A 15,622-nucleotide genomic window follows, 5' to 3' on the forward strand; every position below is an offset into this window, starting at 1 on the left:
TAATTGTGTTTTCTTTTGTCTGTGCCATGTATACCTGCATAAAACCAACCCAACATTTAGTTTGAACAACAAAGATACTCTACTTAGTTAATGGTTCAGTCTAGTACCATGACTTGCTTGAGGGGCATCAACAGAATCATTATAGAACAGCTTGTGTGCAAAGAAAAAAGTTCTTAAAAGCTTTCCATTCAGTTTAAACAATATCATAGAAATTGAGGTGACTGTACAAATTGTTTCAGTTACACTGAGCAACAATAATGTCACCATTTAATCTACCATATGCTGATATATTTAACCCCAGCCACAGATATGATGATAACAGGCAAAGCATAATAGTAGCTCCAATACAGCACTGACCCAATTAGTGATCATAGACTTCAGAAAACTCAGATGTTGTCAGAATAGTTAAACCTATTATTAATTGGCTGCTTTTTGTCTTTAGCACCCTACTTTCCAGGCTGTGAGATAGCTAATTATTATTTCAGCAAGGGCACCAATTTGGCAGAGGAAATAATTGATGAGAAAATGTAATAATGCCTGAAAAACTATCTTCCAAATTAAATTCCTCATCACAAGCTCCATATCTCAATTTAATTAATTACATGAATGTTACACAGCAGAATGCACTGTCAGACTGCTTCCAAAACAGTTGAAAGACAGTGGCTTGCACCATTTGGCGAGTTTTGGCCCGAAGAATAGCTGAACAAAATAACTAATTAGTAGGATGAACCCACTAAATCTGCTACACATCTTTCTGGGACATCAAAACATTGTACTGTATCCCTGGGCCAGGAATTTAATCAGGATTCTTATATCCAATTGCTATTTAGGGACTTTTAGTGGAAAGTACATAACAATGCTGACTGGAAGATCCTAATTTCGGGTACAATCCCAATGTCAATAATTTTGCAAGCGGACCAGATTGTCTTCATTACCTTGGCCAACAAAATAACTAATTATGAACTGCAAGGGCTGTTGATGCCCACTAAATTGAAAAAGGGGGAAAAAAAATTATAGGGACAATTAGCTTAAAAACAAAGTTTAGTTTAGATTTGAGATATAGCACGAAACAGACCACATTGCCCATCAATCTCAAATTCACACTAGTTCTACATTATCCCACCTTCCCAATCATATCTTGCAAACTAGATGAAGATATAACAGCAGCTGATTAATCTACTAACCCACACCTCTTTAGGATGCAGCAGGAAATCCGAGCACATGAAGGAAACCCATGTAGTCACAGGGTGAACATGCAAGCTCCTCACAGACAGCATCCACAATCAGGATTGAACCTGGGCTTTCTAGCGCTGTGAGGCAGCAGCTCTGGCACCTCACCGCCCAGGTAGAAAGTCATTTAAAAATATTAATGCAAGCACATCGATTCCACGGAACAATGTTAAATTATACAAAGCGTAGAAAACGATTCTGAACAAATATTGTTCGTTTAACAAACTTTAAGCCCCACGTTGCAAAACATATGTTCATGGCTTGGCTTGGATTACAGCAACAAACCATTAGTGTATCTCCAGAGAACTTGAAAGGAGAAACAGGCTTACCTCAATTGGATGGCTGCTGTCAAGAGCATCAAGTTCTAGTGCTCGTGTGTAGTCAGTCGATACAAACTGGGTCCAGATATCATATTCTGGGAAGCAGTGATCAACACATAGATACTCTATCCAGGAAGCAAAGCCTTCATTCAACCACAGATGTGTCCACCACTCCTGCAATCACAGATGTGGTATTTGAATACATTGGCTTACATTTAAAATACAGCTCAAAATTTAAGTAACCTTTCCAAAAAAAATATGGCCACAAAACACTTCCAATTTTGCATCCAACACATGACTTGTGCGGGATTTGTTTTGCTCAAATTTGAGTTTGTGCCCAAGTCGTTTTTTTTTAAACAAGGCTTGGACTCTTGCAGAAAGTATTTAAAAATTACTGAAAACTTTCCATGCTCTTTCTTAAAACATGGAAAGCAAAGCTGCCAGCAACTATCTAAGCCTGCACGCTGCTCTCCCCTGCTGGGAAATTCACAGCTCATAAAATAGCCTGCATCTTGCTGGCTGTGCTCACTATAATCTATGGATGAGTATTTCAGACCAACAATGGTGGTTGCCTTGAGCTACTCAGAACAAATCTGGTAAACCAATATTTATTGGCCTTGACACGCATATTCATTTTAGACCATAAGCAATGCATTTGTGGATTTTCCAATGCTGTTCCGGGTGCCTGCTGTTTAGCTTCTCTGCACAATTAATTGGGGCCATACTCCCTTTCATTTCAATGACATAATGCCTAGAATGGTAAAGGCCAATCCTCATTGATTCACCATTGCCCTTGCATATTCTTGTTTTGAACACAATGTTGTGATCGTTATTTCCCAATTGCAGATGTACTCTAAATAATTCAACCAGAGATTTGTCCACCACTGCTGCAGTCACAGATATTACTCTTGGAATACTCTTGCTTACATTTAAAATACAGCACCATTTTTAAGTAACCTTTCCAAATATAATATAATGGCCACAAAACTCCTCTAATTTTTCATCTAATCCACTCTAAATAATTGTTGTTCATTTCACTGTTACCCTTTCCAGAACTGCATACATTCTAAAATGCCTTCCTCACCTCTGACAACATGCATGACCACTTTTTGTTCATCTTGAAATAAAATCAGCCAAAATGACTGCCTTTTGCATCCCTCTGAACTATTGATGGAAATGCAAGTTTATCTTAACTTCAATGGTTGATGGGCTTCAAGATACTGAGAGTTGGACAATTTTCCTTCTGATACTTTCTGCCTTATCACATGCCCAGGGTGTTGTTAGGTTCTAAAGCTAGAAAGAATATTTCGCTAAAGTCACTAAAGTTCTCCTCACCCATTTCCAACTCTGCAAAAATGTGATCGTTCTATGATAATTCCTGAATACATTTCCTTCTTCCCTTCCACATTTCAGCATCCACTAACTGAAGCACGGCACCAATACATGACATTTCTTGGATCAAAAAATCCAAATTTAGCTGAGGCAGCATAGCGTTGCAGCAGTTGCTATTGGTGCAGATCCCTGGAGCAATGTAGCGTTTGATTCTGACCTCGGGAGTTGCATTTTCTCCCCCATTACTCCATGGATGACTCCATTCATTTCCTCTGGGTTTTCTGGTTTTATCCTACATACCAAAGACATCCTGATAGATTAAATGGCTATGGTAAATGTGCCCTAATGCAGGAATCAAGAGGGGAAAGTCAGCGGCTATGTGTGAGAAAATAAACTGACGGGCTTCAAGGGAAGAGGATAAAAAGGGAATGAGACTAATGGGGCAACTGTGTTTCATAGAAACATAGAAAATAGGTGCAGGAGTAGGCTATTCGACCCTACAAGCCAGCACCGCCATTCAATATGATCATGGCTGATCATCCAAAATCAGTACCTTGTTCCTGCTTTCTTCCCATTTCCCTTGATTCTGTTAGCCTTAAGAGTTATATCTAACTCTCTCTTGAATACATCGGACTGAATGGGTTTATAGCATCTTGCCAAGTCGGTTCTTAAAGGATTAAGAGATCTACAAAAGCAATGCTCCCCATCCACAATTAAGTGATCCAAAAATAATCCTAACTGGACTTCAATCAATCTGTCAACAATGCTGAATCTAATTGTCGATCTATACATGATGCAACATGGCAACTCTTCACATCTTGACTCAGCAAACATTAAAAAATTAGATGAAATAAGATTTAAAAGGACTCGACTACAACTTGAATCCAATTTCTGGAATTGATAAATGAATTTGAAGAGTGAGCTGCAGCAGTTGTGAGAGAACAGCACTGCACCAAACTTGCTTCACCTCACCACCCTGCAGTGAGGAACAAAACCTTGAAAACAAGCAGCAGTTGTAAAGATTCAGAGGATCTCAGTTGTTCCTTGCAATGGGCATTTCATATAAGCAAGTGCACACCAAAAAAAGGAACATACCACATTAATAAACAAGTCAACTATTAAGCATTGAGTGTGGAGATCAAATCCAGCTGCAAATTCTGCGTTAAGTATAAGCAGTGTAAGAAAATAACTGCAGATGCTGGTATAAATCGAAGGTATTTATTCACAAAATGCTGGAGTAACTCAGCAGGTCAGGCAGCATCTCAGGAGAGAAGGAATGGGTAACGTTTCGGGTCGAGACCCTTCTTCAGACAGATGCCAGGGGGGCGGGACAAAGGAAGGATATAGGTGGAGACAGGAAGACAGTGGGAGATCTGGGAAGGGGGAGGGGAAGAGAGGGATCGAGGAACTATCTAAAGTTGGAGAAGTCAATGTTCATACCACTGGGCTGCAAGCTGCCCAGGCGAAATAAGTATAAATCGCATTAAAGTGAAATATTAGTTTTTGGTGGTGAGGCAAGAGTGCAAGGAGAATAGGGAGAAGAGGAAAACATTGAAACTTTGTATCTCAATGACAGACAAATCATTGAAAAATTATATCCCAACTGCTCCAAATTTTGGGATTTAATGGTAATGTCTAAGGGCACAAGGAAAAAAGCAGCCAAAAAAAATCCATAAGCGAACAAACAAGGACACCATGAAAAAAAAATCTGAACGTTTTCGTCTCACAAAGAGAAGTCTATCAACAACAGCCATTGGAAGGCAGACAAGTCTGCACTGCCAGCCAAGTTTAGTTTGTACTTGGCGTAAATTGTTTTTTCAAGTCATCACTCACACTTTTACTGCAGATGCACACAGCCAAGCATTCTAACACTGTCAGAATGTCTACAGATGAAATAGCATTGCATAAATTCTGTAGTTTTTAACGTGTAAACCAAACCTAAAAATGCTTATGTTACGCAGTTTATAATCTCAGACAGACACAGACAGCTGGAATTTATAAAATCAGTTACATCATGCAGCGTGCGACTTATCGCTGGAATTCAGACCAGGCAATGGGATTTGAAGCAAGAAAATACAGCTATTTGCATCAAGAATAATCAGACATGTATTCAATAAATAAATGGATAACACAAGTACACAAGGAGGTTGGAGTAGGCCATCAAGCCTGCCCCACCATTTAATATGATCATGGCCTATCTATGCAGGTCTCAACTACTGTGCTACTTCTCCATTTCCCTCTATTCCTTGATCTTTCAAATGTTTATCAACATCCACGCTAAATACTTCTATTGAGGCAGCTTCCACCAGCCACCAGGGCAAGGAATTCCAGAGATTCACCACTCTCTGGAAGAAGAGTGTGTTTTAATTTAATGGCTCAGTAGAAATTAATATCTGCAATAATGGGACAAAACCCACAAAAACGGGCAGCAAAGCCATCAGACACAAATGGAGACACAGCCAATATGGCAATCACCTGCTCGATACTCCATATGTACTTCAGGACGAGAACAGAGTGTCACTGAAACCTGCTCTTTGCAAGTAAAAGTCTCGCTATCAACAGCCTTTACAAATATGGATAGACAACATGGCATTGTAGAAAAACCTGTCCTGCCAGCCAGCTAAAAATGAGATAAGGGTAAATTTACAGCTTTCAAAAAAGGTTAAAATAAAGTTTTCACTTGAAGCAGAATAGAGTGGGGGATAATGGCAGCAATTGTTTTTACACTCTATTTTGTACTTTCCTCCATAATGTTCAAATATTTCACATAAGCGGCAATGAGATTGGAGTTTGGAAAAACTGAAAGGCCAAATTTATATTCAAATAAATCTGCAAAGTGTGAATTAAAGGTATAAATAATAGCAAATGGATCTAATTTAATTGCTGTTATTATGGAAACATGTTTGCATGGCGATCAAACTTGTGAACTAAATAGCCGAGGGCATTTGATGTTTAGGTAGGTTAAAGGTAAAAAGATGTGGAGAAGCTGCTACTAAGGGACAGCAAGGACCTTGGCTTAGGAGGTTCTTCTACAGAATTAGAATCACTTTATGTAGTTAAAGAGTAGCAGGGGCAGAAAGCATTGACGAGAGTTGTTCATAGATCTCCAAATAGTAGTTGTGATGAAGGATGGGTTTCATATACATGTGCGAATTAAATGCACATGCAACGCCGATACAGTTAGTCGCGGGGAACTTTAATTTACACATAGATTGAACAAACCAAATTGTATTACGAAATAACTTCTGGAACATGTACAAAATGAATTTCTAGGTCAGTCTGTTGAGGAATTGATGAGGGAAAAGCCCATTTTAGATCTTGTACTGCCCAACAAAAGGTCAATTAATACTTTTTGTAAAAGAGAACCCTAGAAAAGAATGCAGAGTTCTATCAAATTATGGTCTCTAAGACCACAACTCACTGTGAGTTGAGAATTCCAAAGATTCTCAACCCTCAGTGAAGAGATTCCTCATCTTCAACTAATTCTGATTTTACCAAAAGTGCCCCTTATTCTAAAACTATAAACCTGAATAACATACTTTTAGTTTGTCTTCGTGGAAAGCTCAAAAAACTCAGCAAAAACACAAAATATTGTAGTAGGAATTGGACATTTAGCCCTTCGAACTTGCTCCACCAATCAATAATATTTCAATACTATATTCTTGCTTTCTCCCCATATTCTTTCATACCCTTTGTACACAGAAATTTAGCTACCTTAAATATATTTAGCAAATCGGTATTCACAGAAAACAGTGGAGTACAGTCCTGTTAGCCTATTCGTGGCCTTCTCCGTGGATTGTCACCTTGTCGTGGTGGAGAAGCTTGTGTGGTCCTGAGATCCTGAGAGCGATGCCGTCTGCAGCCACGCTCCTGGTTGGGTCACCCATGGCGGTACGGTCGAGGGGGAGGTCCCTGACAGAGAGCAATCCAACCAAGACCTCAACGGTGGAACAGGCGGAGGATGACGGCTGACTTTAGTGGAGCGTCACAACGGCTGGGAAGGCGGATGAAGGCTGCAGCAGAAAAGGGTCCCCGGTCGTCTTGGACTCCATGCCACTGGATCCTGACCCAGATCTGTCAAGGACCGTGTGGTGGCTGTCTGTGCACCAGTCTCCCCGCGTTAAACGAAGTCATGCACAGGCGCCCTCTATGGAGAGGACAGTCATACTCGTTTCAAGTGACCGCCGATGATGATGGTGATTAGTGGCTAGCTCTCCCTGATCCCATGTGATCTAACTGCCAGGTTATCCTACCATATAGGACCTTGCCAAAGGCCTTGCAATTCTCTTCATCACCTCTTCAAAATACTCAAATTTGAGACATAATTTTCCATGCATGAATATCCCTAATCAGAATATCAGAATAATGCTGAATATCTCTAATCAGTCCTTGCTTTTCCAAATGCAGGTAGTTTCACCATGGACTCATTATGGACATTGGACTTTGTCCTTGCTTTTCCAAATGCAGGGAGTTCCGGTCTTTCAGAATCCCCTCCAGTGATCTCCCCACTTACCTGGAATTCCCAGACGTGTGCTTGCATCCCATCTTAAATAAAGGAACAACATTAGCCACCATCTAGTCTTTTGGAACCTCACCGAGACTAAAGATGATGCAAATATTTCTGCCAGACCCCTGTAATTTCTTTCCTAGCTTCCCACAATGTAGGAGGATTAACTTGATCAGGCCTTGCGATTGATCCATTTTAATTTACCTTAAGACCCATCGGACCTCCTCTTTTGTAAAGTGGACATGTTCTAATCAAAGGAATAGAATAGAAGAGAAGCAAAGATGTCTTACCACAACTAAATAGGGTAATATGGCTCCACACCCAAGAGCAATGCACACAATTTTGGTCTCCTTACCCCAAAAGAGATATGTGCAAATAAGGCAAGAGTTAATCAGAATGCTTCTTGCCTGGTGGGGAAGTTACATGTGGAGATGAAATTGTCGGAGTATAGACCTCACTGAAACAAACAAATTTGTACAACGCTCGACAAGGCAGACTCAGGATGGAATGATTCGCTGGCTGAAGTGACAAAACCAAGTTGTGTCATGTAACACACAATCTCCTCTCTCCCTGTTTCCCCCTCCCGCATTCAGTTCCATCTGCTCATCCCCTACACACACACACACACACATTCTAGCAATCCTTTCACTTCCCCAAACGGTTACTTATCAGATTCTGCATCTACAACTGCTTATTTCTACTTCTCTCCTTCCAACCTCCTTTTACTCACCCCACCTGCATTTTTTTTTTTACTTCCTTCATTCTCCATCTATCATCCAGCAGCCATTGTTTGTTGACTCCACCCCTCCTGCTCCCTGTCTATTACCTCTCCTTCCCCTGGTTCCAGTCATCACCTGCCTGCCCTGCCCCTCATCTCTTTTCCGCTCTCCATCTCAGTCCTGAAACTGGTTGAACTGCTGAGCTCCTCCAGCAGTTTGATTTTCTTGTTCCAGATTCTAACATCTGCAGTCTATTGTGTCTCCAGCATACATGTGTGAGATTTGAAATATACAAATAAGGAGAAGCTGTGTTTTGGATTGAAATTTTAGTGAAGCTGAAATCCAAGCCACAAGTATGTGGTGTGGGCACTGTGACCAGAGTTAAAAAATCCTCCTACAACCAAATACATATGGACTTGATTAAAACAGCATTCATACTTTCAGTTTCAAAGTAAATGCTACTTTGGAAAGGATGCAAGTCAATGATCAGTTTCATCAACACCAATCAGGATGTTATCAAATCCATTTAATTAGGTTATAATCTCTCCTAATTTTAATTTTACACATACATCAAGTACCCCATGTTTGCTCTTGTACACATTTTCAAAGGGGACCAACACTAGGGTAGCAATAAGTATAAGAAAATAACTGCAGATGCTGGTACAAATCAATTTATTCACAAAATGCTGGAGTAACTCAGCAGGTCAGGCAGCATCTCGGGAGAGAAGGAATGGGTGACGTTTCGGGTCGAGACCCCTCTTCAGACTGATGTCGGGGGTGGGACAAAGGAAGGATATAGGTGGAGACAGGAAGATAGAGGGAGATCTGGGAAGGAGGAGGGGAAGGGAGGGACAGAGGAGCTATCTGAAGTTAGAGAAGTCGACGTTCATACCACCGGGCTGCAAACTGCCCAGGCGAAATATGAGGTGCTGCTCCTCCAATTTCCGGCGGGCCTCACTATGGCACTGGAGGAGGCCCATGACAGAGAGGTCAGACTGGGAATGGGAGGGGGAGTTAAAGTGCTGGGCCACCGGGAGATCAGTTGCGTTAATGCGGACCGAGCGCAGGTGTTCAGCGAAGCGATCGCCGAGCCTGCGCTTGGTTTCGCCGATATAACTAAGTTGACATCTAGAGCAGCGGATGCAATAGATGAGGTTGGAGGAGGTGCAGGTGAACCGCTGTCTCACCTGGAAAGACTGTTTGGGTCCTTTGATGGAGTTGAGGGGGGAGGTAAAGGGACAGGTGTTGCATCTCGTGCGGTTGCAAGGGAAAGTGCCCGGGGTTAGGGTGGTTTGGGTAGGAAGGGACGAGTGGACCAGGGAGTTACGGAGGGAAAGGTCTCTGCGGAACGCAGAGAGGGGAGGGGATGGGAAGATATGGCCAGTGGTGGGGTCCCGTTGTCGGTGACGGAAATGTTGGTGGATGATATGTTGGATCCGCTGGCTGGTGGGGTGGAAGGTGAGAACGAGGGGGATCCTGTCCTTGTTGCGAGTGGGGGGAGGGGGAGCAAGAGCGGAGTTGCGGGATGTAGAAGAGACCCTAGTGAGAGCCTCATCTATAATGGAGGGGGGGAAGCCCCGTTTTCTGAAGAACGAGGACATCTCGGAAGCCCTAGTCTGAAACACCTCATCCCGGGCGCAGATGCGGCGTAGACGGAGGAATTGGGAGTAGGGGATAGACTTTTTGCAAGGGACCGGGTGGGAAGAAGTGTAGTCCAGATAGCTGTGCGAGTCGGTGGGCTTGTAGTAAATGTCCGTCACTAGTCTGTCTCCTGTGATGGAGATGGTGAGGTCCAGAAACGGGAGGGAGATGTCAGAGATAGTCCAGGTATATTTAAGGGCAGGATGGAAATTGGAGGTGAAGTGTATGAAGTCAGTGAGTTCTGCATGGGTGCAAGAGTTAGCACCAATGCAGTCGTCGATGTAGCGGAGGTAGAGTTCGGGGATGGGGCCAGTGTACGTCTGGAACAGGGATTGTTCGACGTACCCGACAAAGAGGCAGGCGTAGCTAGGGCCCATGCGAGTGCCCATAGCTACGCCTCTGGTTTGGAGGAAGTGGGAGGAGTCAAAGGAGAAGTTGTTGAGGGTAAGAACCAGCTCTGCTAGGCGGAGGAGAGTGTTGGTCGATGGGGATTGGCTGGTTCTACGGTCGAGGAAGAAACGGAGGGCTTCGAGACCATCCTTGTGGGGGATGGAGGTGTAGAGTGACTGGACATCCATGGTGAAAATGAGGGAGTGGGGGCCTGGGAACCGGAAGTTATCCAGGAGATGGAGAGCGTGTGAGGTGTCTTGGACGTAGGTAGGGAGGGATTTAACCAGGGGTGATAGGATGGAGTCGGTATTTTCAGGCTGACCACTAGCTACTTGGCTATGAAGTGCATTCAAGATGGCTAGTGTCAGTAGAGTACTTAGCTACGGTACACATGTCGGCATGACTTCTTTTAAAGGAGAGTTCAATCGACTGCTGACAACATCGATACCCCTATTTTGATAACAAAATGACACCACTATATAAACTGCACAAAGATCTGAACAGACTGCGAACTCAGCAATAACTTAACCAGATAACTTTTGCTGGACCTAGAAAAACTGTGCTCTGACAAGGTAATGAAAATTGACAGTGCCTTCAACCTGAAACATTAACTTCGTTTCTCTTCACACAGAAATGACCTGACCTGCTGAGCATTTTCACATTTACAGCTTTTATTTTACTCTTGACAGGGCAACTAACTCAACCATAACAGACAGCAGCCAGCAACTCTATCAGTGGTGTTCACACATATACCGGCAGAAATGTTGTTCCTTGGGTCAGCAGATAAGACACTGCTTCACATGTGTAGAGAGCATGCAGGTGTGGGCGCAAGCACAAGAATTCTCTCGTTGGATTCAGCTCAGTGTCATATAAATTATGAATGTATTCCATATTGAAGAATAGATCTAGAGTTTCATCAAAACAAGACATCAAAATCCAGCTTCCCTTGCAAGATCCGGGCTGACATTAACATGGCAGCTTGGGAAACATTACTCCCAGGAGCTTAGACACGGCTACAAATTGTAATATATATCCTGAGAAAATAAGTCATAAATTACAATATATATAATATGTAATAAACACCTCAAGAAAATTAGGAGGGACAACAGTTGACCTACTCTCTTCCTTGCCTGGGTGGAGTAAGTGTTTTCAATTAGGCAGTTCCAGTATGAAATAAAGTTAAATTTTTCATAAACATAGCAAAATACTTTTTTTTTGTCTGATACAATTCAAATGGTGCTGAACACAAGTTAACAAACATCATTAGAATCAAGCATCAAATCTATTGAAAATTGCAGTGCCTTACTTAACCCACCTTCTCCAACTTCCATTATATTTCAAGTTTGAATGACTTTGATTTAAAATACAATGATTCACTGGTACACTGAAATCCTGAGAAGCAAGAAAGCCTTTGCCTGGAGACAGGTCTCTTGTTTAAAGCAGAACAAGCTGAGTTTTCACAAATGCACTCTCTTTATTTACCAAAGATTAGAATATTACCATAGTGACGAGGTTTCCAAACCACTGATGAGCAAGCTCATGGCCGACTACCAAAGCAACCCACTGTTTTGATGATGAGCAGGAATTTTTTGGATCAATCAAGAGGGCCGTTTCTCTGGAGAAAAGAACAGTAAGTGATACATTTCAGTAAATACGGATTGCATCTCAAGAGGTATATATTATTTTTACTCGTTTGTTTGTGGGATTTGAGGTTTAAAGTGTAGACGAATATTTAACGCCAATCATTAATTGTGCCAAAAGTTTGCTTGATTATTTCAGAGGGCAGTTAAGAGTATTTTCTTGTGGATATGGATCACATAACAACACGGTGTTGAAAAGAAGTACAAAGGAAGAAATAATGGGAACGTCAAAAAGGTATGATCTTATTCAAAGAGAATTTTAATATACATGGACTAGGAAAATTAGTTGGGCAGGACTAATTGAGACGAGAGACTCATGGCACAGCACTCTTTGGACTCTTAGCTCTTAGTTAGCACAACGCTCTTGGTTATACTGAACCCGATAGTGTAACCTCATTCTAACCCCAATATTGATCCAATACCACACTATAGTATCATGGCCATTAATTATCCCTATAGCAATTTACTAATTGATTGCTGTCTTCTCTACAGAGAGATTTGGTGAATAGTGAACTCCAACATTTGCACTGAACATTTTAAAGTTACACAGAGATCATATCCCACCAATGTAACATTGTCTATAACTAATATTATGCAGATCCAAGCTAGAGCAATAAAGGCAATCAGTTCAATTACTGATGAATAGATCAGATTCCAGCTTTGTGATCAATAAACTCAATTAGAGCCCAAGTATAAACGCTACATCCAGCTCAGCAAATGGGATTAAAATTCATGAAAGCTGTCTGCTGCTCTCCACTGGACTGGTGGGTTCATGGTTAGTTATCGGTATGACACTGCTGGTCAAGATTCACATCAGGATTGAACACCAGCATGCCTTAGCTTTGATAAAAGTACATCTCTCACTGTCTTTGAAACTGATAACTACTTGCTTGGCATTCAAGGTACAGATGATATATTAATCTAAAAAAAAGGTGAAACCTAATCCACCAATAGCTTGCTAATGAAAATTGGTCAACACCACAATTAATCCTGTTCTTTCTGGCAAGTTTCAGAACAGCAAAATAATTTCTTCCAACTTCACATTCTCTAACATTTTCCAAAAATGCCTCACATTCTCTAACATTTTCAAAAAATGCCTTGAAGCTAGTTAACAGGTGCCCTACTTGAATGGCCATCTCTTCCTTACAAAGATAAAGTTAATTCTCAAATTCAAACTCGCTAAAATAAATATAACTCTAACAGAAATAGATTCACACCATGTTGCACAGTTGTGCACCCACATATTACACAAACGGATGGCAGAAGCAAAATCTTATTTTCTTCACTCCATTATCAAACATCAAGGAGAATATTTATAGGAAGGCAATCAGAATAGTTGGGTGCTTTCTTCAGAGAGGGGGTGGGGATGGGGGTGGAAAACAAGAGAAAAAATGAAAAATACATGTTAAAGTAAATATCTTCCAACATGAAGTGGTCAAATCAAAATGAAATTGGCAAAAGTAACACATTTGAAAATAAGGAAACCAAGGAGAACTAAACAAAAAATTAGGAGCAGTGGTAGTTCACCCGATCCTTGCCCTGCCTCTCAATAATTGTAGTGATCTACCCAAAGTCTCAACTCCTCTTCTGTACCAGTTCCTAGTCGTCCTCTATTCCCCAATCTTTCAAAAAGGTATCTCCCTCCTTTTTAAATACTTCCAATGATCTAGATTCCACAACCTTGCACGGTAGAGAATTCCAGAGATTCTCCATCTACAAGAAATATTCCAATGCATCAATTTAAAATTATCTTATAACTATGTTCCTTCGATCGTAACTCTCCCGCGAGTTGAAGCATCACAGAATCTACTCCATCATGCCACCTTAGGATTTTACATGTTTCATACAATCATGCACAATTTGCTTCAACTCCAATGAGGTCAAATTATTTTTTGCTGTTTTTAATAGGGGAAACATCACTTGCGGAATTATCCTAGTGAATCTTTAGTGCCCTGCACCCAAAGCTGTTTTTAATTCAGGGGATCAAAACAGTACACCAACCCTCTGCACAATTGTCCTTCTCCACTCCTAAACTGCAACTCCCTTACAATAAAGGCCACTCTCTTCCAAAGCGTTGATCAAAAGATAGGAAAGGGGCATGGTAATTTTTCACTGTAGCTTGACATGAAGGTCTTTTTGATGGGCCATTCCCAGTTAGCAGAACCCATGCAAGTCCAAGTGAAAGTCTTTTTTTTTGCGAAAGGGAAATGGTGTTGCATCAGGTGAATGATTGCAGGAGTTTACTGGTAAGCAAATGAGATAAGAAGATTAATTCTAAAAATAATGAGGGCTTATGAAATAAATAGTGCCAGATTTTTTCCCAATGAATAATAGGATGGTTAAGAGAGCAGATTATTTCACATTATAAAATTAAGTTGGAAAAAATTCTTTAGAATCTGGAGGCATATTTGTTCTTTACTTACGTACGGAGGGACTCAGAGGATGCGGGTATATAGAATGAGCTGCCAGTGGACGTCGTTGAGGCAGGTACAATAACATTTAAAAGATACTTGGACAGGTATATGGATAGGAAATGGATTAGAGGGATTTGGGCCAAATGCAGGCAACTGGGATTAGCTTAGTTGGGCCATCTTGGTTGGCCGGGATGAATTGGGCCAAAGGGCCAGTTTCCATGCTGTGCGACTGTATGCCTATGATGTGTAAGAAGGAACTGCTGGTTTAAACCGAAGATAGACGCAAAGCTGGAGTAACTCAGCGGGACAGGCAGCATCTCTGGAGAGCAGGAATGGGTGAGACCCTTCTTCAGACTGGTTAGGGATAAGGGGAACGAGAGATATACACGGTGATGTGGAGAGATAAAGAACAATGAATGAAAGATATGCAAAAAAAATAACGATGTTAAGGAAACAGGTCATTCATTGCAAGCTGTTTGTAGGGTGAAAATTAGAAGCGGGTGTGCCTTGGGTGAGGGAGGGATAGAGAGAGAGGGAATGCCGGGGCTGCCTGAATCAACATTCCTACCACTGCGCTGTAAGCTGCCCGAGTGAAATATGAGATGCTGTTCCTCCAATTTGCGTTTAGCCTCACTCTGACAATGGAGGAGATCGAGGACAGAAAGGTCTGTGTGGGAATGGGAAGGAGAATGAAAGTGTCCAGCAACCGGGAGATCAGGTTGGTTCACGCGGGCTGAGCGAAGGTGTTCCGCGAAACGATCACCCAGTCTGCGTTTGGTCTCGCCGACATACAAGTCCATATCTTGAACAATGGATACAGTAGATGAGGTGCAAGTGAACCTCTGCCTAACCTGAAAGGACTGCCGGTGTCCCTGGGCAGAGGAGGTATAGCGGTAGGTGTTGCATCTTCAGCGGGTGCTGGGGAAGTTACCTGGGGAGAGGGTGGTTTGGGTGGGAAGGGATGAGTTAACCAGGGAGTTGCGGAGGGAATGGTCTCTGCAGAAGGCGGAAAGGGGTAGAGATGGGAAAATGTGGCTCGTGGTGGGATCCCGTTGGAGGTGGTGGAAATTGGAGGATTGTGTTGATTGCAATTGGCTGATGGGATGGAAGGTCCTGCAGTTCCTTCCCACATATCATAGTCATAGTCATACAGCATGGGAACTGTAGAAAAGATCATTGTTAGCTAGGGGAAGGTGACAACAAGGCATACAAAGTAATATTTAATCAGGAGGGCAGTCAAACCAGACAGAGAACTAGGATGGGGGAAGGGATGGGGAGGGAAAACAAAGGTTACTTGAAAGTAGAGAAGTTCATACCACTGGTTTGGAATATGCGAGGGATTAATCAAAGACCTTCACCATGGCTTTGTTAGGGGGAGATCCTGTCTGCCCAATTTGATGGTTTCTCCTTTGAAAAGTTCAGTGTGTAC

General features: G+C 41.9%; 1 protein-coding gene across 1 annotated transcript in view; it reads right to left on the reverse strand.

Annotated features, from left to right (window-relative positions):
- The window catches only part of npepps (aminopeptidase puromycin sensitive), a 136,016-nt gene that overhangs the window by 57,611 nt on the left and 62,783 nt on the right, over positions 1-15,622 (reverse strand). The window contains exons 9-10 of the mRNA XM_078424846.1: positions 11,640-11,754; positions 1,560-1,724 (exon numbers count right to left, since the gene is read on the reverse strand). Of these exons, the coding sequence (XP_078280972.1) occupies positions 1,560-1,724; positions 11,640-11,754 (280 nt within the window). The remainder of the gene's footprint in view (positions 1-1,559; positions 1,725-11,639; positions 11,755-15,622) is intronic.

The sequence above is a fragment of the Rhinoraja longicauda genome, chromosome 29 (genome assembly GCF_053455715.1).
Source record: "Rhinoraja longicauda isolate Sanriku21f chromosome 29, sRhiLon1.1, whole genome shotgun sequence".
Classification (NCBI taxonomy): Eukaryota; Metazoa; Chordata; class Chondrichthyes; order Rajiformes; family Arhynchobatidae; genus Rhinoraja; species Rhinoraja longicauda.